The sequence below is a fragment of the Phascolarctos cinereus genome, unplaced genomic scaffold, assembly GCF_003287225.1.
Source record: "Phascolarctos cinereus isolate Bilbo 61053 unplaced genomic scaffold, phaCin_HiC Scaffold_5;HRSCAF=322, whole genome shotgun sequence".
In the NCBI taxonomy this organism is placed as follows: domain Eukaryota; kingdom Metazoa; phylum Chordata; class Mammalia; order Diprotodontia; family Phascolarctidae; genus Phascolarctos; species Phascolarctos cinereus.
In genome coordinates, this window is record NW_027555958.1 from 444,785,897 (window position 1) to 444,812,093 (window position 26,197).

At 40.9% G+C, this 26,197-nt stretch overlaps 2 protein-coding genes and 2 non-coding genes across 5 annotated transcripts in view; 3 read left to right on the forward strand and 1 right to left on the reverse strand.

Moving 5' to 3' along the window:
* The first annotated feature begins 495 nt into the window (after positions 1-495).
* Positions 496-10,211, forward strand: RPL5 (ribosomal protein L5). The gene is made up of 8 exons (XM_020975392.2): positions 496-608; positions 1,585-1,654; positions 1,743-1,858; positions 3,654-3,788; positions 4,394-4,596; positions 5,184-5,361; positions 8,283-8,371; positions 10,047-10,211. The coding sequence occupies exons 1-8, from the start codon at positions 606-608 to the stop codon at positions 10,144-10,146; spliced, it is 894 nt and encodes a 297-aa protein (XP_020831051.1). The 5' UTR covers positions 496-605; the 3' UTR covers positions 10,147-10,211.
* On the forward strand, positions 7,216-7,353 carry LOC144458069 (small nucleolar RNA SNORA66). Its single transcript, XR_013487621.1, has one exon. It is a non-coding gene; the product is annotated as a small nucleolar RNA SNORA66 (small nucleolar RNA).
* On the forward strand, positions 8,503-8,645 carry LOC144458070 (small nucleolar RNA SNORA66). The gene has a single exon (XR_013487622.1). It is a non-coding gene; the product is annotated as a small nucleolar RNA SNORA66 (small nucleolar RNA).
* A 347-nt stretch (positions 10,212-10,558) lies between the features above and the next one.
* The window catches only part of DIPK1A (divergent protein kinase domain 1A), a 117,194-nt gene continuing 101,555 nt past the window's right edge, over positions 10,559-26,197 (reverse strand). For both annotated transcript variants that reach the window (XM_020975391.2, XM_078156582.1), the window contains exons 3-5: positions 18,863-18,970; positions 14,980-15,156; positions 10,559-13,102 (exon numbers count right to left, since the gene is read on the reverse strand). In XM_020975391.2, coding sequence (XP_020831050.1) covers positions 12,290-13,102; positions 14,980-15,156; positions 18,863-18,970 — 1,098 coding nt within the window. In that variant the 3' untranslated portion in view covers positions 10,559-12,289. The remainder of the gene's footprint in view (positions 13,103-14,979; positions 15,157-18,862; positions 18,971-26,197) is intronic.

Sequence of the window (26,197 nt, forward strand, 5' to 3'; positions counted from 1 at the left end):
CAAATCATTATTGATAAGTGGAATGCCAATTAAAGTCAGAGTCTGAGGAAGGTATGGGGGAAGACTGGAGTCCGTCGCGCAGATTTGGCCCCTGGGAAGAGCGCTCCAAGAACGAACCAGCCTGGCCCTGAAACTAACATTAGGAAAGTCCATGGAGACACAGATATTTTTGACACAGTCAATGCGAGAATTTCTTTTGCTTGACTGTGTATTTGTTACAAGTGCTGTGGTGTGGTGTTGTTTTTTTTTAACAATGGGGTAGGAGAGAAAGAAAATATTTTGTTAATTAAAAAAGTTTTTTTGTAAAGAGTCAAGCTAGGGAAGCAAAGTTTATGACCTGTAACCTGTGGGAGGGAGAAAAGGAAAAAACTCACACGTCTCATGCTTGATTCGTTCGGAAAGTGCTGAGTCTCCTTCGGGCCACTGGGGGGCAGTAAGAAGTCTTTCCCCTCGGCCCTTTACCGAACTGCCTCTCTTTCCCACGTAGCACCGCCTCAGTCGCCGGCTGTACATACTGCGCCTGCGCACCGGCGCAGGCCCTTTTTTCACCCTAGCGCTGCGAGGCCTGCCGGTCTGTGCCGAGGGCGCGGGTCTCGTTCTGCAGGATGGTGAGTACCCGCTGGACGTTGGCACCCAAGGAGCTCGGGGGTCCCCTGTGCTTGCTCCCACGCCTGCTTGGAGCCCAGTCCGAACCCCCTGAGCGGCGGATGGATTCCGATTGCGGAGCGGCCGCAGTCGGCAGCCCTGCCTGTTCCCAGCGTGGCCTAATGGCGGCCGCCGGGAGGCTGCGCGCGGGCCTGCCCGGGAGGGCTGGGGGGCGCCGCGAGGGGCCCGGGCTCAGGCCGGGGTGCCCTGGGGGACCCGCTGGCGAGGGGAGGGAGCGTCGGGAGCCCGGTCTGGGGCCTGTCAGGGAGGACCGGGGGCGCGGGGCGCCGGAGGAGGGGGCCGGGCTCAGGCCTGCCGGCCCCTGGGGGCCGCTGCCTGGAGGGCCGGGGGCTGGGGCTGGAGCGAGGCTTGGGGATGGACGGTGCGCTGACCCCGGGCCGGGCTTTGGTGCTCCCCGAACGGCGTCCCGGCCATTCTGGGGGCTCCGGGGTCCATCCCGGCCTCGGGCTCCTCCTCTTCAAAGCCCCCTGTCCGGTTCCAGGCCGCAGCCCGGCCCCAAAGCAGTCCCCTCCCGGACCCCGATTCTCCGGAGCCTGCGCTCGGAGGGTCCCGAGGCTCGGGCCGCCGCCGCGGGCTTTCCATGTGCTTGGCACGGCCTGATGCGGCCCCGGTTTCCTTCCGGCTCGCGTTGGTCCGCCCCAGGCTGGCGGCGCACCGTCCTCAGCTCCTGCAGGGAATGCACCGCAGCAGCCCCGGGAGGAGCGGGCCTGTAGTAATGCTGCCCAGCAAATGAATGAAGGAAGGCTGCGGTGCTCGAAAAAGCCAGACCCTGGCTGCTAGAAAAAGGCACTGCCATTTACCTGCTTGGTTACGGTTTGGAGGAGTTTGTAGATAACATTTCTTTGCTTTTTGACTTTACTCTCCTGAGACTTGGTCTGTCAGTCTTTATCACATTAAAGTTTTCTCTTTATCTCCAAGGGGTTCGTTAAAGTTGTCAAGAATAAGGCCTACTTCAAGAGGTACCAAGTGAAATTCCGGAGAAGACGAGGTATAGTGATTTAACATAAATAATAGCAAAAGAGTTTGTATTTTATCCATAACGGATATGGACTCTTAATCAAAATCTCTTTTTTCAGAGGGAAAAACGGATTATTATGCACGGAAACGTTTAGTAATCCAAGATAAAAACAAATATAACACACCAAAATACAGGATGATAGTCCGAGTCACCAACAGAGATATCATCTGCCAGGCAAGTTGCCCTCCCCAGCAAGAAGTGGAACTTGGTTGGGATCCAACTATTTAGATGATTTTGCTGCCAAGTACTTTTGAGATTTGTGAGACTCTTGAGGGGTGGGATTTCCTATTAACAAGGTACAAAACTTTGAGTTAAGAATTTGTTTGAGAAATTTTGAGGGTGAAGCAGGTTTTCTTTCTTCTCTTTACTTCATCAGGGAAATTACAATCTTGGTAACTAAAACCAAGGTAGTAGAAGGGGAAAACGCTATCCAGAAACTTCTGAGCCCTGATGTCTCTCAAAGTAGTGTCCTCTCTTCCCTGTTGAGGTATCTTGAAAGAAGCAGTCTGTGCCACTGTCATCTGTCTACCAACTTGCTACTTTACTCCTTGCTGTCTGATTTCTGCTCACACCATTTGACTTCATCCTTAGGAATACCTTGCTTGGCCAATCTCAATGTGTTTTTTTTCTTCATCCTTTCTATAGCATTTGCTACTGTTGACCACTTCATTTTCTCCTAGGTATTCTCTACTGTCATTCTCCTTCATTTTAGAATTATAGAAATTGGGGCCAGGAGAGGCCGAATGACCAATTAGTAAGAGTAACTAGGCCTAGTCTTGTAAAAGTTGCCGTGTTGTTTCTGCTTTAAACTTGACTCTGGGGTGTAGTATGATAGAGAAACATTCGATCATTTTAATATTTTTTTGGTCATTCTTCCCTTTCATGAAAACAAATACTTTGCCCCTTATATATGTGTTTTCTGGATATTTCTCATTTTTTCACTGTACCCAAGTCTATGACAAACAAATGAGTTTGTGAGTTGAGATTGAAAAGAAGTAGCAAGATATCACTGGAACTGGTTTCTACTATCATGAGTTTAAAACCTAAAGGATTTGGGGGTCATCATGTTGTACTGCCTCACTTTATGCTTCAAGAAAAGGAGGCTTTAAAAGGGGGTGATGTTTTCTTATTTGTAAAATAGGGATCATAAGATTTGCATGTTGTCAGGATAAAAGAGAGACTGGATTTAATGTTGGTTCCGGAAAATAAGTAAGTGAAACATTACCCCTGTTTTCCAAAGGCTGGAAATTATTTGGGCAGAATGTTGTATTATCATCAAAAGTTGCCACTGTATTGATTGATTTTGGTATACTTTTTCCTTGTTACAAGAGGTTTAATTTGGGGAAGATGTAATGGCTAACATTTATATTACGTTTTATGATTGCAAAGCATTTACATAAATATCTCATTTTATTCATACTTAATGTAAAAACCAAATACATAAACAAAACATTAAAAGATGGTATATGGTTACAAAGTAACTATACAGTGTTATATTTTGACATAAATTATTGTTACAGATATTTGTCATCTTAGTGCTATTTTCTTACTGACCTGGTCCAATCATCCTGACCTCAGTTGACTAGCTTTTAGGGTTGGAGTCCTTTCTTTTTTTAAATCCACTAGATATTAGTCTTTACTATTTTGGAAGGTAATGTATACTTTGTAAGTTTTAGTAACTTTCTTTTCAAAGATTTGGTATTTAAACCTTAAATAGACAAAGCTAATGATACCCCATAGTTGCCTAGAAAAAATGATTTTTTTTTAAGAACACTGGTGTTAAACAAGTAACGTTACTTAGTAATAGTGACTTGCTCATCTATTTAGCCTTTCTATATTATGAAAATCTAATCAATGTTAATACACGATTATTTATTATAAAAGTTTACTTAGGTGTTGAATTGCGACATTTTGTGGTTCCTATGGGGACACTAATATCTGACTTTTCTTTTTCTTTTTTTTTTTAAAGATTGCTTATGCCCGTATAGAAGGGGATATGATTGTCTGTGCGGCATATGCCCATGAGTTACCAAAGTATGGTGTGAAGGTTGGCCTGACAAATTATGCTGCGGCTTACTGTACCGGCCTGCTGCTGGCCCGCAGGGTAGGTTGTGGTGACTTCATCGATGTTTGGGGTGGACTTTGATTTTCCCCTCAGTCCTTGCTTATTATAGCCTTGCATTTTATAGCCATTTGGTGGAGAGTTTTTTATAATATATCTTAAGATTTGGTTTGGTTCTTTAAAATCTCAGCCTCACTGAGGGCAAGGTGGGAGTGGCCTTTGAGAACATGAGAAGTGGCAATGAGAATATCGCAGGGTTGGGGTCTCTTTGGTTGGACTCTGTGCAGTGAGGGTGTAATTGAGCCCAAATGTGTCATGGATGTGTCCTAAACATTTTTGGCCAGTTGGGGGTGGAGGTGGGTTTATTATCAGCCCCTAGATGGCAGCACTTAATTTCAGAAAATTGGAGGTAGGTAGGTAATGTGATCATATAGCCCATGTTTTTGATTAGATACAACAGTAGGGTTAGCAGTTTTTGTTGTGAGTACATGTTTGTGCATTGTGCTCAGAAAATAGCATTCAAGAAGCTGTTTAGCTATGTAAGGGGATGTTTGAGGCTAATAGAAAGATTAGGTCCTATAAAAGGACTGTTTCAAAGCGAAGGGAAAGCTTACATTTTGGAATCCTTTGTTTTTGGTTGTTAATAGCTTCTTAACAGATTTGGCATGGACAAGATCTATGAAGGTCAAGTGGAAGTGACTGGAGATGAGTACAATGTGGAAAGCATTGATGGTCAGCCTGGTGCTTTTACGTGCTACCTGGATGCTGGTCTTGCCAGAACTACCACTGGAAACAAAGTCTTTGGGGCCCTGAAAGGAGCTGTGGACGGTGGTCTGTCTATTCCTCACAGGTAAATGAAAAGGTGTGGGAGGTAGAGGTTCTTAAAGGTACCTGGCGTTCACTCTCCACCCCTGCACCCCCCATAGAAACAAAGAACTAAAGATGCTCAGGGCATGGAGAGAATAAAGAGTGGGTGTTGAAGGATTTGTTGGGGGGGTCTGGGTTTGGTGCTTTGTATTTGGCGAGTTAGGTATAACTTTGAATCATTGATAGAGCAATGCTGATTTTCCTCAAGATTACAGTGTCATGACACTGCAAGATTGTAAGATTGTATGGAGGAGTTTAAGATGAATTTTCATTGATTAGTTTTATTTTATATTGGAATCTTTGGCAGTTCTTGAACCATATTTAATTTTACAATTTTCCCTTATTTTTTTAGACCTTATTGTTTTAGGTCTATTTGCAGTTTTTGCATTGGGACTTTGTACCATAGCTCTGTCTTGGAGTCTAGGGCTTAGCTGCTGAATGATGATATCCCACTCACTGAGTTGCTTCTGATGCAATTGTTTCAAGACGGGACTGATGGCAGATACTACGTAGTATTTGTATACAAACTGAGTTCTGCGGGAAATACTAACTTTTAAAATTTTGTCTTAGTACCAAACGCTTCCCTGGGTATGATTCAGAAAGCAAGGAATTCAATGCTGAAGTACATCGTAAACACATCATGGGCCAAAATGTTGCAGATTACATGCGTTATCTCATGGAAGAAGATGAAGATGCTTATAAAAAGCAGTTCTCACAGTACATAAAGAACAACATAACCCCCGACATGGTAAGAAGTTTGCCTTAACAGGCCCAATTGGGCCATGCATTCTTTTGAAGGCATTTGTAAGTGTTGGGACTTAGCATCGATGTGAGCATGCACACTTGATTAAAGAGGAAAGTGGAAGCAGATAGAACTCTGCTCTCTACTACAGATAGTTCTGATGTATGGGGGATTAATTGGTCTCTTCCCCAACCCCCAAATAACTTGGTAGAGTGAAAGCTTGACTGGGTTGTAGTTTGCCTATGGTATAGCTTCTCCTCCTACTTCATGGGGAGATCCTGGTGTTTGTGGTACTGAGTCCTCTTCGTGAATGAGGGAACTGTACGAAGACTCTTGTCGGGAGGTCTTTCGTAGGGGTCTCCTGTGACTTCCTTTGGTTACTCGAATGTTTAGGTACAATTCTTTGGGCAAGGGGAGAGGTCCAGAACTCCCAGAGAGGACATGGGGGGCCCTGCCGCTGCCACCTGAGACCTTAGCCTCCAGCATTGGTAGATGGGGAACCAGCCACAATCTCCTAGACACCTTGGGTAGTCGTTAAAGCTGAACGTGTGGAGTTATGTAAAGAAGGAGGGGTTTTTGAGTAGTACCAGGTAGAATTTTTTTTCATGCAAAGGCAAAACTTGAGATCAAAAGAAAGCTTAGCTTGTTTGATAGATACATTTTCAACTTAGTTAAATTTTTTTTTCTTAGTGTGTGTGTGTTGGTACTGATCATTCTCAGGATAGAAGAGGAGGGAAAAAAAGCCCCACATCTGATAAATCATTGTAGTGTCTCACATCCCAGCGCCTACCAGGCGAGGCGGTTTATGATTTAGTAGGTAGGAGAAGGGCAAGGTAAGTAATTGCTTGCTCTTCTTGTTTCGGTAAAATAAAATATTTTTACCACTGCTACGTAAAAATAGCTTACCCCAGACCTTAGATAGCCTCAGTCTTGGGTGTCTTTGTGATCTGTGTAGTCGAGGTAGGTTGTTTTCCAGTTCTGGCAACTTTTTTTCAGTTAGTTGCAGGGGCCATGTGACTTTACAGAAGTAGTGTTAAAGTCCACTGGTCTCTGAAGATTGGGGGTCCTTGTTAGATCTTACTTGTGAGCGTAGTGGCCACCCTGGGTGGATGGGGATCCCAAAAGTTTCTGCAGGGTTTCTCTGCTGAGGAAATGGCACATTTGTGGACTTGGACATCATGTTGTAGAATCAGCCAAGTTGGGTGATAGAAGTTCCCTCCCAGTCACAAAAAGAGGCTTTTTGCTGTCCCTGCCTGTCCTTTGCTATGAAATGATACTGGTGCAGGTGAGCTTAGGCATTACTTTATAAAAGGAAGCACTTGGTCTTTTTAAAAGAAACAATGTGACCCTGAAGTTTTACTCATAACAATTTTAATGAATGAGCAAGGTAGAGTAGTGGGATAACCTCGACGTAAGCAGGAACCTCCTTTGAAAATTACTGGCTGTGTGACCGTGGGGGTGGGGGCGCATGTGGCTCTCCTGCGCCTCCGTAAAATGGGGGTGATAATTTCACTATCTACCTCACTAGTTGTCAGTGTGTGAGCTCTTTGCTTATCAGCCACAAACTATGAATGTTAAAATGCTTTAGGTTTAATATAACCCCTTAATGAAAAGGTCCAATGTACCTCCCTTTCACCCATAGGTAATTGGTAGAGGCACAAACCAGGTGCATTTGATGATGGTATGGCAAGAATGAATGTACTCATAATTCCTCTAAATTGTGATATTATTTAACACTATTAATGTCCAAGTCTGGGCAGTATTAAAGTAGGCCAGTGTACAAATGCAAAACAAAAACAGCTGGTTTCTGCTACAGATTGTCTTTTCTACCAGAGTGAAAGCCAAGCTCTTGGTGTGAATTTGCAAACTCGATCACTGGCTCTGCATGACATTGCAGAAGCAAGGGGAACCAGGTTTGCTAAAGTAATTGTGGTGATAGAAGCTTATTTGCCTTGGAATTGACATTTTTGAGGCACCTCATTCTATCCTAAGACAAAATTACTGGGTGTTATATTAAAAGCTATTCATGTGGTAAGATTATTTGTTGAGTTAGGATAGAATTGTTTAATTACCATGAAATCTAGCAGCTGTCCATAAAAGAATCCAGTTTATTGGGTATCCTCTCATGCTTGGAAAGTCTGGCCTCCTGCAGTACTTGGATTACCCCCAAGCTTCCTGCAGGAAGCCTTCTTGGACCCTTGTACCTGGGTTGTATTTTGTATATCCCTGTGTGCACAGACAAGTTAGAATGTTAGCATCTTTGAAGGGAGGGCATGTTTCTGTTCTGTCTTTGTATCCTTGGTGCATAGCCTGGTTCTCGGCTTGGAGGTGTTTAATAAACCCTTGAGTGATTGTTCTTCATTTAGAAAGTATAGCTGAAATAGTTGACCAGGAACTAAGCCTGTTATCCAGTCTGGAAATGTTTTTGACTTGTGAATTCTAAGATATTGGGAAGAACGACCCTTGAGTTTTTAACTGCTTTTGAAAAATCTTTGTAGAAATTGTATTCAGTAGACTAAGATAAAGTCTCTTTGAAAGAAGTTGAGACATTGAAAGGAAAAGCTATTTTTCTGAGGCTTTAAAGACAAAAACAAATTTCCCTCCTAACAAGGAGTATTCAAACCTCTGTGTATACATAACACAAACCAGGTTTGAACTGAAAGGAAAAAAATGAATACATTGAAAACTCTAGCACCAATTACAAATTGCATTCTTATTTTATGTGAGTGTAAGGATTAAGCAGATAGTTGACCATTGAGCAGATGTGATTTGTATCTCAAATTGTTTTCCCTTTAAACATTAGTAAAGTGGTGGGGTGGGTTGCTTTTGTTAGGGCAGTGGTAATCTTCCTGCTCTTTCGTGATGCATAAGGTTTGGCTGGGGCATTTGAAAGGGGACCAAAAACTGTTTGTCTTTCTTTATTTCAGATGGAGGAGATGTACAAGAAAGCCCATGCTGGTATTCGGGAGAATCCAGTGTATGAAAAGAAGCCCAAGAGGGAAGTTAAAAAGAAAAGGTAAGTAGTCTGCTTGCTGCCTCGGCCTTCTCCTTTTGTACAAATGCAATGGTTTGAAAATGCACTTTGCAAAAAACCCAAAAAAACAGCTGGCTTCTACTACAGATTGTATTTTCTACCGGAGTGTGAATTTGCAAACTCGATCACTGGCTCTGCATGACGTTGCAGAAGCAAGGGGAACCAGGTTTGCTAAAGTAATTGTGGTGATAGAAGCTTATTTGCCTTGGAATTGAATTGACATTTTTGAGGCACCTCATTCTGTCCTAAGACAAGATAACTGGGTGTTACTTTTCTCTTGAAAGTTCCTGTGTAACTGAGCACTTAGGGTTATTTGTTGTCCCCTTATGGTTCAGGTCAGTAGTTAAGAACTTAAACCATGTGGAAGACACATACACACACACACACACACACACACACACACACACACACACACACGCACGCACGCGCAATGTACATCTATAATATAGTCACCTCCCAGGTGACATGGGGGAAAGGAGAGAATTAGGTAAATCTGGCAGTGTCAGGAATGACACCTGAGCTAGACCTTGAGGGAAAGGAGGGGACCTTGGTAGCTGATTGGGGTGGCACAGTATGTATAGGGAGGGGTACAAAGAATGGGAAGGGGTAGAGTGGCATGGGGTGGAATTGTGGGGGTCGGGTTAGCTTGAAATGTGGACTGTGTGAAGGGGAGGAATGTGGACTGGAAATGTACATTGGAGCCAAAAGGATCAACAGCAGGGGGAAGGAGTTGAAATAGGAGTGTCTTGGAGCCCACAGGGAGGGCTTGCACTGAAGGCCAGGGTAGGTGGGAGTGAAAGGGAGAGTGAGGATTTGAGATTGCTTGGGGTGAAAGAAAGGACTCGGATGTGGTGGGGAGAGGGGGGAGCAGAGTACGGACTGATTGATTCCCAAGGGGGTAATGGTAGTGATGTCATCAACAGAAAGGACTTCAGTGTCAGAATTTGTTCGGTTTGAATTGCAGACTGGAGGGTATTTAGAGATGACCAACACAGGTGTTGTGGGCTACCAACTGATGTGGTGTGACATTGATGCCATGGGTTAGGATGGAGGAAGGGGAGAACAGCAGTGTGAGAATTTGTTTGGAGCCCAGTGGAGTGCATGTAGTGTCAGAGAATCCAGGGGATGAGAGCTGAGAAATAATGGATTGGGGGACAAGGAGGCATTCGTGACACGGCTTGGTAGTTTGAGTCAGATTACAAGGGGTTAAAGAGGGTACCTAGTAAGGAAGTGGAGGCAGTGACCTTAGTTGTCCTTCGTACAGGTTTGGTAATGAGATCAGGGGAAAGCTGGAGGAAGAGGAGACATAGGTTAGAAATGAAAGTGGGAAATGCTTGAAAGAGCAAGACTCCAAAAGAAAACCCTAACAGTCTGAGAAGCAGTCAAGGTCACTTGCTGCAGATGGAGGTGTGACACGTTTGGGAAGAGAAGGTCCTGGGGTAAAGATAGCAAGAGATACAAAAAGGAATAAAAGAGATGCCAAGTGAGGGCCCACACGAACATCTGGAGTAAAGAAAGGCAAATAGTGCTGGCCGAGGGCACTGGTGGGAAAAGCAGCTGTTTCGGGACTGACGGTAGCGTGGACTATTTCGTGGGATAAAGAGTCTTTCTGGTTTGCATTTGTGAGTTCTGACCCTCTGCCTTTTTTGCTTGGTAGATGGAACCGCCCCAAAATGTCCCTTGCCCAGAAGAAAGATCGGGTTGCCCAGAAGAAGGCGAGTTTCCTCAGAGCCCAGGAACGGGCAGCTGATAGTTAAAACATCAAAATCTGTAATTTTCTATGAAGATTTTCAGATTAAGGCAATAAACTTATTGATTATCACCCGTGTCTGTTCTTAATGGAGCTTTATAAAGTACTAGCCAGGAGGATGGAGCAGTGGTCCTTTTTTTCCAAGATGGTGGCAGTGGTGGTGGTATCTAAGCTTATTTTCCGAAGGTATTGCCTTAGTTGAACTTGACTGCAGCAATATGGGACTGACGCCTGCTTCTCCATGATGCTTATTTACAACTAGTCCCTAATGCTACTAACGTGACCTAATAGCCTGTTCTGGCTTTGGGCATAGATAATGGAACAAGGCATGTGTGCTGCATAGCCAGCCATGAGTAAAATAATTTAAGATTACCTTTTGGCTGTGACAGGCGGATCAAGGAAATGCCACGACTAGGAAATATTCTTCCAGCCATTTATTGAAACCAGATGTGTAGTGGAAAGGAAAAGGACCTTAAACTGTACAACTGTAACTGAAAAAAATATATTGTGACAACGCCGTGATCAGTAAAGTCCATTGCCCAATTACACCATGTACGTTAGACACAGCTGGAGGACACAAGCAATTCCAGTTGGAATCTTTTCCAGCAGCAAACATTGGCTCTTCCTCCAAAAAGTAGGCCATTCTACTTTATGGAGACATCAAAAAAGATTGTCATTGTGCGCAAGGTTTGAAATTACATGCCAGAACAAAGTATATACAGGTCAAATGCACTCGGAATCCACTTTGCTGCTAACCCTTTGTCCTGAGTGTATATGGAAAGACTGTTGGGTGAAGGCTTTCTCAGCGTGCATGCCCATCGACCGTGGGGGATGCCATTTGGAGACATTTTGTACCTTAGTGTTTTTTCATTGATAATTTAGAGGTCCTTTCATTAAGATTCCATGATTAATTCATGTCTACTACACCTCAAAAACAAGAAAACTGGTTCGGTATCTTTTAAAAGTGTTTGAACAGGTCAGTTGGCCTGTTTTTTTTTTTTCCTACTGCAGATCAAATATGACAACTCCCCGTGGATACTCTGCTTGTAGTACCTGGTTTGGAGATATCTCACTGTAAATAGTGAATGTATTTACATTCATTTACATTTACATTAAATACTGAATGTCTTCTGCCTTTTAGAATTATTGTGGGAGAGCCAGATTTTAAGACGTGGTCTTAACTTGTGCCCTTTTAAATATTTCATTTCTAATGCTTTGTAATTTAATGACTGATGCAAAAAATAGACTAATGACAGCAATTACACAGTTGGTCAGTTGAGTTTTTACAAAATTTCCAGTTCCTCCAAGGTTCTGTTATAGAACTATTTGAGGAAACATCCATAATTTGCTAGATAGAGCATTCAAGATCTGAATAAATGAGGTAAGAATATAAATAAACTGAAGGTAAGCCCCACTACCTGTTTATGCCAAAGAGGAATATAATTTATTTGCTTAGCAATTTAAATTTCCCATTAATGTGCAAATTCTGCCATGCTGAAATATTAGTAAACTATGTGAAAGTTAAATTAATTTTTAAAACAGCAGCTTGGATTTGGCCACAAATGTTTCCAGCAGTGGCCTCTTGACTAACAAAGAATTACTTGCAAAAACCATTTTCATTAACATGAGTGTTCACATGTAAATGAGGATTTTCACAGCATTAGGAATGAAGAACAACTAGGTGCCTTTGAGAAACAGACCAGAGGTTCTTGTATTCACATCTCTGACTGGATGAAATACACGGAGTCCTAATTTTTCTGGTACCATCAAGGGCCTGGGAGCTGAAGCTGAAGCCGGGAGCAAGAGTCCTGGCTGCCACTTACAAGCAGCACTCAGCCTCAGTTTCCTGAGCCAAGAAATGGGAATCATCCTGCCCTGCATCCCTCACAGGATTGTTAGAATTAAGTGGGAATTTATGTAAAAATTCTTTGTAAACTGTACAAGTAGAAGACCCACATCTGCCAAAAAGTGGCTTGGAGAGCACAGACTCTAGCCCCCACCAAGACTTGGTTAAGGCCTTAGCCAGAGGGGACTGGGCATAGGAAGTTGGGTTTCTGGGAAGGGGTTGGAAGGGACACTGATGGGCAGGGGCTCATTTTGAATGGTCAGGATGACTTAAAGTGGCAAGTTTCCTGTGTCTGACAGATTAACTAGGAATCATTTGTATGAGAGATTTTCTTCCACAGTAATGTCTTTAGGTTATTTAATATCAAAGAGTGCTCCATTTCCATCTGGTTCGCAGTGACTGTGAGGGCGACACAGGATCGGAGCTGCTTCTCCAGCTCTTCCCGGATCTCAGAGGGCGCCCCGCGCAGCAGGTAGTCTTTGAGCAAGCCGCAAGCCTTGGCCAGGTTGGGCTGGATCACTTCTGAAGTGCACTTCATCCTGCTCTGGTCACAGCTAGTTCTACAATCTGCACCGTAGACACAGTCCAGGTCAGATTCACAGTGTCGATCTTTAATTAGTTCTTTGAGATTCATTTCTGGCACAATTTTTCTCATGTCCATCATTTTCAAATCATATTTATCATTATATCCCAAGTTTTTGGCACTCGTGTCGCACATGAGGAAATTCCCGTAGGGACCATGAAAAACGTCTTCTACGAATTCTAGAAGTCCTATGGCTATTTTAGCCTTCCTAGGCCACGAGGGTGTGAACAACTGATCCATGGTTCTCCTGAAACCAGAGGGAATGAAAAGTTCAATCACCCAGGGAAGGCTTATTCCATAAAGAGAGGTGTAGTCCACTCTTTCCATCATGTAGAGGTCTCCACAAAAGCCCATCAGTTTGGGCGTGTGCTCTTTGTCCTGAAGTATGACCATAAGCAAGAACTCATTGAGCTGAAGAAGAGCCCACGCAGACTTGGCTTCAGGCAAGGAAACTCGACCATCTTTGTTTCCATCAGCCACTGAGAGGATGAGATTGACCAACTCCGAAAGGTTTCCTTGGTCACCCAACTTTGCCTGGTAATGACAAAGCCATTGTCATTAAAATCACAAAGACACACACACACACACACACACACACACACACACACACGCACACACACATCGACTGAGCTTTAAAGCATCTGAGATACTTCTGTTCTTGAGCCAAGGGAGACAATTTTGCTACTCGCTATGTAATGGCCTCTGTGTTCTACACAAGTCAGACACCATGTGTTCATCACTGTTCTAGCCCTCCCTTGGACTTGCCCTAAATGTTGCTTTTGACAGTGTTTGCTTGGATGGGTAGAAGGTAAGGGGTGGGGCTTGAAGAACCTGGTTATCGTCTTTATAAAGAAGTCATTCCTCAAACTTTTTTTGATTACTTTCTCCTATTCTTCTCGTATATTTATAAAGCACTTAGCATGGTACTTGGCATACAGTAGAAGCTTAATAAATGCTTGCTCCTTTCTCTACTGAGAAGCCAGTTCTGAACTGAGCACTGTCCCCATCTCCCACTGTTAGGGCCAACAGAACCAACAGGATCTGCATGATGGCTAACGCCTATCCCCTGCATTCCACCCCTACCCCCAGTTTTAGTTGGACTATAAGGCACTCACTGATAGAGACCACAGGGGCAGCTCAAAGCTTATCTCAAGACAAGAGGTAGATGTTAAAAATCATACTCGTTCTTTGTCTTCTAAACCTTTCATGCCGTTTTTACCATGAAAGTTCAGTGTTCTGCCAACGTTTCACATTGCTAGTTGTCTCATTTCAGTACTTACAGGCTAATTTCTAAATATGTAAAATAATGTCTAAGCAGTCATATATGTTGGGAAGCATTAAGTTCTGGTGTTCACACCATATCAGGTGTACTTTAATACTGTGCTGAAACAGCGTTACCTTTAATTTTGTTTCAATACAGGAACCTCCACTGGTCACCAGAAGGTTGGCATCATTTTGGCCACAACAAATCTTGAATACCATATCCTAAGGCATAAGATCTTAAATGCAAAGCAGAAAAGGACCTTAGAAGTCACTCAGTCCAACTCTCTCATGTAGACATGAGGATATGGAGGGTGACCCAGGTTAAATGACTTGGCTAAGATCACCCAGCTAGTTAGTGAGGTCTCCTGGGTCTCCTGACTCCAGGCTCAGCGTCCTACTGGCTCTGCCATTCACCTCGCTGGCACACTGATACATAGCTGTGCAAAATTTACCCACCCCGAGAACATTACAGATCCTTAAAGTACAAGAACCTCACTTAACCTTCGGTATTTATGATGCTTTAATGGCATGTATTTTATGTAGTTCAAGGTAGCTAATTTGCAAAGCCTTGTAAATAAAAATGGAACATTTAATAAAGCTGACTGGAATCCTGGCTTCTCTATGTTCCCCCTCCTTGGGCAGTAAAATTACTGAAAGCAAAACAGAACCAAACAAAACCCAAAAAGCTGTTACTTGGTCTAGGAAAATATCTCGTGTGCAAACTTGTCTTGGGTGCCACTGTGTGCACTGGATATCACGGCCAGCATTTCACTCATTTGCTCCAAATGAGTTCCATATCTTTTACCTTAAACACGTATCACTAGGGGTCAACATCTTGCTTCAATACTAGACTGGATGAGTTCAGCTCAAATAAATTAAAGCTTCTCATAAAACTGAAGCGTTAGACCGAGCCATGTTGGCCAGGGCTGCAGTAGCTGTCTCAGGATTATTTGAGCCGCATTCCTTGGGATTTTTGCTCTGCTAATGGAGGTTAGGGTTCTTTCTGGGCCTAATTGTAAAGATGCCCAGTCATTCTAGCACATAAAGGAGTCTGAAAAAGTATCCTAGAAATTTAGGAAAAAACATCTAGGAAGTCTTTCACCAAATACAACCCAAGGGAAGAAAGAGTTGACGAATGTCATACTTACTTTGAAGAGGCTGTACACCATTTCTTTGAATTTCTGTACCGTTGTTCCCCGAGTCGGCTTCTCAAATAAAACCACTTCTTTTCTTGGTTCCAACTCGGTCCCGAAATCAAGGTGAGGGGCTTGTTCCATCTGACACTTCACAACGCCCTGCAGATTTCCCCAAACTCCTAAGTACATCTATGTGAAAAACATGGAAAGCTGGGCGATCTTTTGGGGCTCACACATGATCTTATTACTCTGAAAATACTATCGCTTTTTTTTTTTGTCCTTTCTCTACTGACTGAGAGTTGTTTGTTTGACCTGAGCTGTGAATTTTTCCTTTTGGGTTGTAAATATGAAATTTTTCCTCAAAACACTTATAAACCAATATTTTTTGGGGCAGAGATTGGGGATGGCTGCAAAACTCCCCTGAAATCTATTTCTAGAGAGGCTGTGGTCATTCTCTATACCTAGACTGTGTGGCTCTTGCCTGCAGACCACCCTATCTACACCCAGAATCTCTCATCACCCTCTTGGCACTGCAGACCTGAAGACCATTTCCTGAGTTTTGAAAGAGCCATGATCTGCATCAGTGGTGTAATCACACAAGTAAAATTATGGATTGTTGAAATGTTAAAGGGTTTCCAATTGCTTTAGCAACTTTTGCTAGAACTCAGGAAAGCTAAAGATGATTCATAGCATAAGCAGTTCTGCTCAGCTCAGTAGACAGATTGTGAGCTCCTCGAGGGCAGGCATTGGTTTTTGCCCTTCACTGTATCCCCAGTGCTTGGCACAGTACCTGGCACATAGTAGGTGCTTAATAAATGCTTGTTGACTTGGCTCTGTGGTGTTAGTGTGAATTTTCAATGTGGATCTAAGACCTACCCTGGTTACAGGGAAAATGATGGGCTGAGAGTTCATCTGCATCCCATGTTAATTCCCCCATACCCACATAGCACTTGCCTTAGGAGAGATCACCCCGTGCCTGAGCATCTTACATTTGGGTAGCACTGACTAAAAAAAAAAATGACAATTGGTGTCAAGTCCTTATATTTGCAAATATTAAGTACATCTCATGTGAAACAGAGGCCTGTCAGTCACAGTAGCCTCTGTAATATTTAAGGAATGCTACAGCTCACCTTTCCTAATGTGAATGTTGAAAAGAGCTAACCAGGATATGCAGAGCATATCACTTATCTGGCTGATGTTGCAGGTGCGAGCATGAGGACCAGGATGAGGATGGATGGGTCACACAGGCAGCAGAGATCGAGCTCTGGAAGACGGGCTGACAGCATTATTTCTTTTTATTCTTCCATTTTCTAGTGCTTGACGTAGTGTTTTTCATGTGAAGTTTGCCTAATTTTTTTTCCCCAGTGATGAAGAATAAAAATACCTAGAACCCTGCCCTAGACAGTATTACCTGCTACCATGAGATGTTACCTGGAAAGAAGGCATTCACTTCTAACTGTGACTACCTTTCAATCCTCCACCCTACAGGAAAGACCATTAACAAGGGAAGTGCTAAGAAGCCATATTGGGAAGCTTATGTCAGTTTCTTAGCCCCACTCATGTATATGTAGGCAATGGTGTCAATCACAGAATTGGAAACCACGTATCTCTGAGGTGATTTAGTACGACCCATACTTGTATAAAGTTACCATGTAAAAATAGCCATTTATTATTATTAAGTGGAGTCTTTAAGTAGAGTCTAAAATCCACCATGCATTTGTATATACACAAATGAATAAATTAAGTGCCCATTACCAAATTTCTGAATCCATTACTACTAAAAACAAGAAAAAAAACCCAAGATAGTAATAGTGCTTCATGAGCAATGGAAGCTGAGGAAGTCAAACAAATGTTTCAATTTGATGGATGCTATTAATGAAAAGGAAGTGAAACATGAATTTCAGAAGTAATTTAAAGTTTTAATATAGGTTATTTATATTATTTTGAGCTGTTGGGAAGCACTTATTGGGATAGGGAGCATTAAGCTTTTCCATTATTTAATACTGTCAGCGTAAGAAGTTCTTCCTTTTTACAGATGCAAGTAGAGTAAGTTTAAAATTCCATATCAAACACATGTTGTGTGTTTATAAGTGTATGTGTCTATGTTAACCAGATTTGGTTTTGTTTTTCCATTCTCTTAAATCAACACAAAAGATGTATGCCACTTTAAACACGGGAGGAGCGAGCGAAGATTCCTGAATCAGACCACTAGAACTTGATTTTGTCCATTTTGCTATAGATAGGGTGCTCTGAAAAATGGTTTTAAAAATAACTCATTTTAGAATATTAAATAAAATGACATTAAGATGTTTTTAGGCTAAGATGTATTTATTAATGCTTCTTTTATGACTACAGTGGTTTGTTGTTCATTTGTTTCAGTCCTGTCTGAGTCTTTGTGACCTATTTGGGGTTTTCTTGGCCAAAGATACTGGAGTGGTTTGCTATTTCCTTCTCCCGCTCATTTTACAGATGAAGAAACCGAGGCAAGCAGGGTGAAGTGACTTGCCCAGGGTCACACAGCTAGGAAGTGACTGAGGCCTAATCTGAACTCAGGTCTTCTTGGCTCCAGGCCCAGTGCTTTATCCACTGGGCCACCTAGCTGTCCTGACTACAGTGGTAACCACCACAAATTCTTTTATTTTCATTTCTGCCTTTCTCAAGGCTGTTAAACTTTAAATGACCACAAGCTATAAGTGTTCAAACATTATACTATCTACAAGAATAAAGTCCAAATTTCTCAGCTTGGCAGTCAGGCCTCTCCCCATTGTGGCCAGAACAAGACATTGCAGCTTCTCCACCATGACTCTTTCCACATGACCCTCCAACCAGATTTCATTCCTTTTTCTAAACATGCCCAATACTGTCCTGTTCCCATGCTGTTCTCTGGGCTTAGAATATTCAATAAAAAATTATGTCTTTCAGAATATTTCTTTCCAGCCTTCAAGGCGCCAGCTAAGTGCCATTTCTTTTATCTTCCCTGAGTAGCTGGCCTTCTTCTTTGGGATGCCACCCAAAGGACTGCCACCTCTCTCTCTAATTGCACCAATCCCCTCCAGTTTTACACTACAGAGTTATCTGCATACTTGTCTTTTCTTTCCCTTCACTCCCTAACCCAAGGTGATAGCTCCTTGAGGGCAACCCCAGTCATTTTTCTATTCACAGTGCCCAGGAAATGTCCTGTGCCTTAGCAGGTATGCAATATTTTAAAAAATTCTCTATTAATCTGAACTTCTCTACCATTGGAAAAATAGAGTCTATAAGCAGCCTTCCTCTCTATTCTACCTAGGAGCACAGTGGGTATTCTCGAAGTGTCTAGACTGGGACAGGTTAGACTATATGTTTTGCAGAAGACGGATCACCCTAAATAATTTGTATGCAGTTTAAAATTTTAATTTTATTTCAATGACTAGTTCTAGTTTTAGTTTCATCTTGTCACTGTTACTGTAATAGAATTATTATAATACTATAATGTACAGTATATTATAATTGGACAATAACAAAAACTTCACTACTGTTTCAAAACAGATTTGTGTTTTCTTGTAAAATTATTAATAATATTGGTACAATAATAATAATAGCTAAAATTTGGTATTATAATAATAATAATAGCTCAAATTTCTGTAGTGCTTTAAGGGTGTTGAGTGCCTTACCAATCTTATCACATTTGCTCTTGACTACAACACTGGGAGGTTGGTGCTATTTATTATTTTCTTCATTTTACAAATAAAAATTAAGGCTGAGATGGCTAAGCGATTTGCCCAGGGTCACACAGCTAGTAAGCGTGAGGCGGAATTTGAACTCAGGTCTTTCTGACTTCAGTTCCAGCCCTGGGCTTGAAAAAAAAAACCAACCAAAAAAACTTAGCAACTGGAATTTTTATTCAAAAAGTCTATACCTGGTTGTTGGGTTTAGTTGATAAGCATTTTCCAAAATAAAGAGTTTCTTTAGCACAAAGGCTACTACATGCAGGCCCATCAATGACTCCGGTCTTATATTTATCACACTGCAAAACAGAAAAGAGAAAATAGGACATTTCATATAAGAAGTGACAGTCATGACACCATCATGGATATTTACATGTGGAGAGGTTTTTTGAGATGAGCAATGTAAACTTAAGCACAATCGTGAATCTGAAGGTGAGAGCTTTGTTTATGTAACAGATGTGTGAGTGGACAGAAGAGTGTTGGGGCTCCATGGCACCCATGGGCCTAGGTTGGGAGTCCAAGGACTTGAATTCTCTGGATCACACGATCACAGGTTTAGTGCTTCACCTCGTCCAACACCCTCTCCCCATTTTATAGATGAGGAAACTAAGGCTCAGGGCCTGTGACTTACATCCAAGGTCACATAATGGAGGAAATGGCAGACCTGGGACTTGAACCCAGGTCTTAGGTCCTAAATCTAACACACTCAAATCTTGGCTCTGCCACTTAAAAATGTGTGGCATTGGGGAATCATTTATCTTTCTGTGTTTCAGTTTTCTCGTCTGTAATATGGAGGATCAAGGGTATGGCCTGAAAAACCAGATTAAAATATAACTGGAAAATGTTTAACAAAATAAATAAAACTAAAACAAAATATGGCTTACTTGTAAAAACAAAATGAATAAAAATTAATGAATAGGGATACAAAAATCCTAAATAAAATACTAGCTAAAAGATTACAACACTATATTACAAAGATCATACACTGTGACGAAACAGGATTCCTACTAGGAAGGCAGGGATGGTTTAACATAAGGAGAACGCTTAACATAATTGATTATATCAATAATAAATGTAACAAAAATCATATGATATCAATAGATGCAGAAAAAGCATTTGACAAAGTACAACACTCATTTCTACTAAAAACGCTTGAAAGAACAGATATAAATGGACTTTTTCTTAAATTGATAAGAAGCATTTACCTAAAACCATTAGCAAGCACTATTTGTAATGGGGATAAAGCCTTCCCAGTTAGGTCAGGTGTGAAACAAGGATTCCCACTGTCACCAATATTATTAAGTATTGTATTGGTAATCCTAGCAATAGCAATAAGAGAAGAAAAATAAATAGAAGGAATCAGAATAGGGGATGAGGTAATAAAAAATTATCTCTTTTTGCAGATGATATGATATACTTGGAAAATCCTAAAGATTAATTGAAATAATAATTTCAGCAAAGTAGCAGGATATAAAGTAAACTCATATAAATCATCAGCATTCCTATATATTACCAACAGGATCCTTCAGGAAGACATAGCTAGAGATACCCCATTTAAAATATCCCTAGACAGTATAAAATATCTGGGAATACAGACAAACCAGGATCTATATGAACAAAACCATAAAAAAACTTTGTACACAAATAAAATCAGATTTAAATAAATGGTGAAATACTAATTGTTCATGGGTAGGTAGGGCCAATATGATAAAAATGACAATTTTATCAAAATTATGTATTCAGTGCCATCCCAATTAAATTGCCAAAAATAGGGAGCTAGAAAAAAAAATAACAAAATTCATTTGGAAGAACAAAAAGTCAAGAATATCAAAGGAACTAATTGAAAAAAAATTGCAAAGCAAGGAGGCTTAGCAGTACCAGATCTTAAAGTATATTATAAGGCAGTAGTTACCAAAACTATCTAGTACTAGCTAAGAAAAAGAAAGGTAGATCAGTAGATCAGAACAGAAATACAATCTACAGCATCAAACGAATCTAATTACCCAGTATTTGACAAGTGTAAAAACTTAAGTCTTTGGGATAAGAATTCATTATTTGGTAAAAATTGTTGAGAAAGCTGCAAAGTAGTCTGGTGGAAATTGGGCATAGAACAATGTCTTACACCATTTACCAAGATAAGGTCAAAATGGATACAGGGCTTAAACATACAGGGAGATATTACGAAGAAATCTGAAGAACATGGAACATGTCACCTATCAGACTTGTGGATAGGTAAACAATTTATGAACAAAAGGTAGAGAGCATTATGAGATATAAAATGGATAATTTTGATGAAAACTTTTTGTACAAATAAAATAAATGTAGCCAAGATCAGAAAGAAAGCAGAAAACTGGAGAAAATGTTTATAGAGAGCTCCTCAGATAAAGGTCTCGTATCTCAAATACATAAAGACTTTGTAATATGAATGAGTATATGAACCAGTATATGAACAGGCAGTTTCCTGATGAAGAAATCAAAACAAGCTATAGTCATATGAAAAAATGCTCTAAATCATTATTGATTAGATAAATGCAAATTAAAACAACTTGAGATATCATTTTATATCTATCAGATTGGCTAAAATGAGAGAAGGGGAAGTGTTGGACATTTGTTGACAAATGGTGGAGAGGATGTGGAAAAATTGGGATCTTAATTCACTGTTGGTGGATCTGTGAGCTGATCCAACCATTTTGGAGAACGATTTGGAATTATGCCCAAAGAGTTATTAAACTTATACCCTTTGACCCAGCAATACCACTATGAGGTCTTTCCCCAAGATGACTACAGAAAATGGAAAAGAACCTACATATTCTAAAATATTTACAGCAGCTCTCTTCGCGGTGGCAAAGAACTAGAAATTGCAGGGATGTCCATCAACTGAGGAATAGCTAAACAAATTGTAGTATATATTCACGATGGAATATTACTCTGCTATAAGAAATGAGCTCAATGGTTTAGAAAAGCACGGAGAGACCTCCATGAAATAGTGAAACGTGAAATGAACAAAACCAAGAGAGCATTGTATTGTTTTAAGAACAACTTTGAGCAGCCAAGTCATTTTGACTAAAAGACCCTATGAAGGAAGATGTTTGAATCCAGAAAGGAATTTTGCTGTGGTGTGGAAAATGATAAGCTGGTTGATTTAGAAAAACATGGAAAGACTTGGACCAGGGGTGGGGAATCTGTGGCCTTGAGTCCACATGTGGTCCTCTAGGTCCTCAAGTGTGGCCCTTTGACCAAATTCAAACTTCACAGAACAAATCCCCTTAAGAAAAGGATTTGTTCTGTAAAACTTGGACTCAGCCAAAAGGCCATACCCGAGGACCTAGAAGGCCACATGTGGTCTCGAGGCTACAGGTTTCCCATTTCTGATTCTTGGACTTATGAAGGAAGATGCCATTCACCTTCAGAGAAACAGATGATAGGAGGAAATAAGCATAGTGCAGTCTTACATATATATGTATGAGTGTATATCTGTATACAGGTCTACGTTTATAGATATCTATGTATATGTATATATATATTCACGCTTAATTGTGGCTTTCTTTAGGGTGTGGGGGGAAATAAAGTAAAAAGTACACAGCAGAGAACAAAAGAAAACCAACAAGGAATCAAAGAGAAGCTTGGCAGCTTTGAAAACAATGTGTAGTATTTATTACACGGTTTTCTTGAAATGGAAATTTATTGTTTTGTATTGAATCTTATTGTTTTATATTGACTTTTATATTGAATCCTCTCTTATGGTCTGCTGTGTACATGGCAATATTTGTTTTCCTTTCTCATTTGTGTTTAAGTGTACAATAAAAAGATTTACAAAAAATAAAGAAATCACAGTAAAAATAAATAAAAATACAGTAGAATATAGATAATACTAATTTTCTAAGCCAGTAGGTGGCCTGTGGGAATTCTCATGTATGGTTTTCTATTTCAGTTTAACTGGCTTGGACTGACCTCTGAGGTTCCTTCTTGCTCTCCATCTACCATCATGGATGATGGGGAATATAAGAAACCTGTACATCATCGGAGATCTCTGCTAAATCCTAAGCAATGCTTCAATTGTCTTATAAGAATTCTCTTCCTAGATGGCTCCAAAGAAAACTTAGAATACAGTAGAATCAGTTCCTAGTGGGCAAGCACTGTCTTCTTCTCAAAGGCATCTTCTTTCCTTCCCTGGGCTCTTACCTAATCATGGCACCTGCCTCATTTTGTGGCTTCTCTGAGAGTGCTCATTGCCCAGTTCTGAAGCACTGCCTAATTTTACTGTCCTATAGCTAGCCTGTGGGGCCAAGCTTTGTCTTTATAATGCACAGTATTCTTTCCTTTTCCCTTCTTTCCATTTACAAGATGGCGGTCATCTTGCATAGTTTTCCTGGTTTTTCTTACTTCATTTTGTTGTTGTTGTTGGGTTTGTTTTTTTGGTTGGTAGTGGTGGTGGTGAGGCAATAGGGGTTAAGTGACTCGCCCACGGTCACACAGCTAGTTAAGTGTCAAGTATCTGAAGTCAAATTTGAACTCAGGTCCTCCTGATTCCAGAGTCTGTGCTTTATCCATTGTCCCACCTAGCTGCCCCTATTTACTTCATTTTGAAACAATTCACATAAGACTTCTCATAACGCATCACTCAGTGCATACCCGTTTTGTTTCCAGCTCTTTGTTATAAAGAATATTGCTATAAATATTTTGTACCTTTCTTTCTGTCTATGATCTCTTCTATATGTCTAGTGCGAGTTCTTTTGGTCAGAGGATATGGGTATTTTTGATTTCTTAGCCGATTCCAAAATTGCTTTTTAGAGTCGTTGGACCAATTCCCAGCTCAGTCATGTATTAGCACGTCCTGATTTTTTAAAAGTGAAGAAAATAGAATATGAAAAATGTAGGCCAGGAGTTGGCAAATTACTGTTGAGGGCCAAAACTAGCCCACCACATGTTTTTGTATGGCTTGTCAGCTAAAAATACTTTTTTATATTTTAAAATAAAGTTTTATTATATTTTAAAATGCAAAAACCATTCTTAGTTTGTGAGCAGTATCAAAAAGGAGAGGCTGAAGTTGGCTGACCCTTGTTTCTAGCCAGAGGTGTTGCCCAGCCTGAGGTCCCACGCTGCTGCAACACTCTCCATTGCAGCCCCAGCCAGATGAAAACGTAATTGGGAAATACTTAACAAAATAAGTAAAAATACAGTAGAAGAGATAATACTGCGTGTAAAGACTAGGTCAATATGCTATCTGCAGGGATCCTTATGCATGGAGCATTGGCCCGGCTTCTGTTTGAGCTTTGACCCCACTGATGTAGGCCTCTGAGCATGGTGTGGATGCCTGGCAAAGTTCCCAACTCAAACTCATTACTAAAGAAATGGTTTACATCTAGAAAAGAAAGTGAGGTCCACAAAGAACCAGCAAGGCTTTATCCTGACCACGTTACATTGGACTCACCTCACTTCTTTTTTTGTTAGGGTTAAAAATGTTTAATAAAGTATGTCAAATCATTCTTGTGGATAAGCTGAAGACTTAGGAGCTACATGACAAAACCACTGAGATGAATGAGAAGTGGTTAGATGACCAACGGTGAGTCCTTCGTCACACAGGTTGGGGGACGGGAATGTGTCCTCAAATGGCCTTCTAGGTCCTTGGGTGTGGCCTTTTGACTGAATCCTAGTTTTATAGAACAAATCCTTTTATTAAGGGGATTTATTCTGGGAAGTTTGGATTCAGTCAAAGGGCCGAACTAGAGGGCCACAGGTGGCCTTGAGGCTGCAGGTTCTCCACCCCTGCATTAGTGGTTTGATGTGAACTTAGAAATGGGCACTTGAGTCTCCCAGGGATCTTGTGCTTATTTTATTAACATTTTTATTAACTTTAATGAAGGCATTGAAGCATGCATATCCAATTTTAAGATGACCCAGAGCTGGGAGGGAAAGCCAGCATACAGAATGGGTGACAAAGTCAGGATCCCAAAAGGTCTTGACAGGCTAGGAAAATTAGCTGAATTTAATAAGCTGAAGGTCAAAAGAGACAAATGGAAATTTTTTACATTTGGATGGAAAAACAACAGCCTGACTTTAGAAGCACAGGATGGTTGTAAAGATCAAATGAAATAATAAATACAAAGCATTCTGCCAACTTTAAATCGCTACATAAAATATATAAAGTTTATAAATATGTATTATATACATAAAATCACTGCTATTAACATTTTAATAACATACTTGTTTGATTGTAGGTTCTCTATTTACTTAGGAATTTCCTACTAGTCCAAGTACATCACGGTCCCCATTAAACATCTTCCCCTAGAGCAAAACTGTGAAGTTTTTATGTGGGATTTAGCTTCGTAGGTACTTCATTGCCATGGCCTAAAAGATCCCAGGAATCCTGGTCCCATCAGATTGGTAGGGGGAAGGGAGGCGGCCATAGCCAATTTGTCAGCTGAAGTGAGAGGTTTGCCTATCCTGCTTAACACACGGGTTTGTTCAGAACGTCCTGTATGTATGAATTGTAATCATAACCGGGAAGAGGGAGTGTTGTATGGTGAATATTTATACTGTTTCCAATTCTGTTTTTATTGAATTATTTTGCATCTTTCTTCTTTCTTTGTATTCATCTGTCACTTTAATGGTAGAATAGTATTGCATTGAGTTGTTACATCGCAAATTTTTCCACCACCACATTCATCCTCTAGAGATGAAGTTTTCATGATTATTGCCTCAGCATTACAAATAAATATTACAAATACAGCATCTATAAACATATTTGCTATCTATTACACCTGAGGGTAATGTTCTTTCCCTGGATTATTCTTGGCAAGAACTATCATCCGGCTCATGACCCTTCTTTGCATGTTCCCAGATTGCTCTTAGAATATATTGCAGCGATTTACGATTCCACCCAAAATGGAAGAGTGACTGTTTTCTCAGTCTCATCACTGTTGAATTTTGAACACTTTTTTTGACCAATTTGCATGTAAAATAGGACCTTAAAATTGTTTCTGTTTGCTTTTCTGATTAGTATAGCTTAAATTTTTTTTAAAGGCAATTGGGGTTAAGTGACTTGCCCAGGGTCACACAGCTAGTAAGTATCAAATGTCTGAGGCCGGATTTGAACTCAGGTCCTCCTGACTCCAGGGATGGTGCTCTATCCACTGTGCCACCTAGCTGCCCCTATGGCTTGAAATTTTAAAAAATGTTTATTGGTCTCCTTTTATTGATCTTCATCTCTCTTTTATATGTTGTCTTCTCTAGGTAGAGTGTAAGCTTCTTGAGAGGAGAGACTGTCTTTTTGCTTGTGTTTGCATCAACAACAGCTGGCCCTGTGTCTGGTACACAGTAAGTGCTCAATAAATGCTTGTTGATTTGACTTGTGAGGTGAAAAAGAGGCTTAAATTTGAGCTTAGAGGATCTTAGTTCAAAACCTGGGTCTGTTGCTCCTTAGTATTTCTGTGTCTTCATTTACCCTCCGCCCCATCTGTAAAATGAGGGGATTACTCAAGATGGCCTTGACTGTCCGTTCCCTAAATTCTATGTTCTATGAACAT

Bases quoted from the DNA above. Each gene is read 5' to 3' on its own strand.
- RPL5 (XM_020975392.2), top strand. The intron at 3,789-4,393 runs GTAGGTTGTGGT...GGTTGTTAATAG, and splicing joins GCCTGCTGCTGGCCCGCAGG to CTTCTTAACAGATTTGGCAT. The intron at 4,597-5,183 runs GTAAATGAAAAG...ATTTTGTCTTAG, and splicing joins GGTCTGTCTATTCCTCACAG to TACCAAACGCTTCCCTGGGT.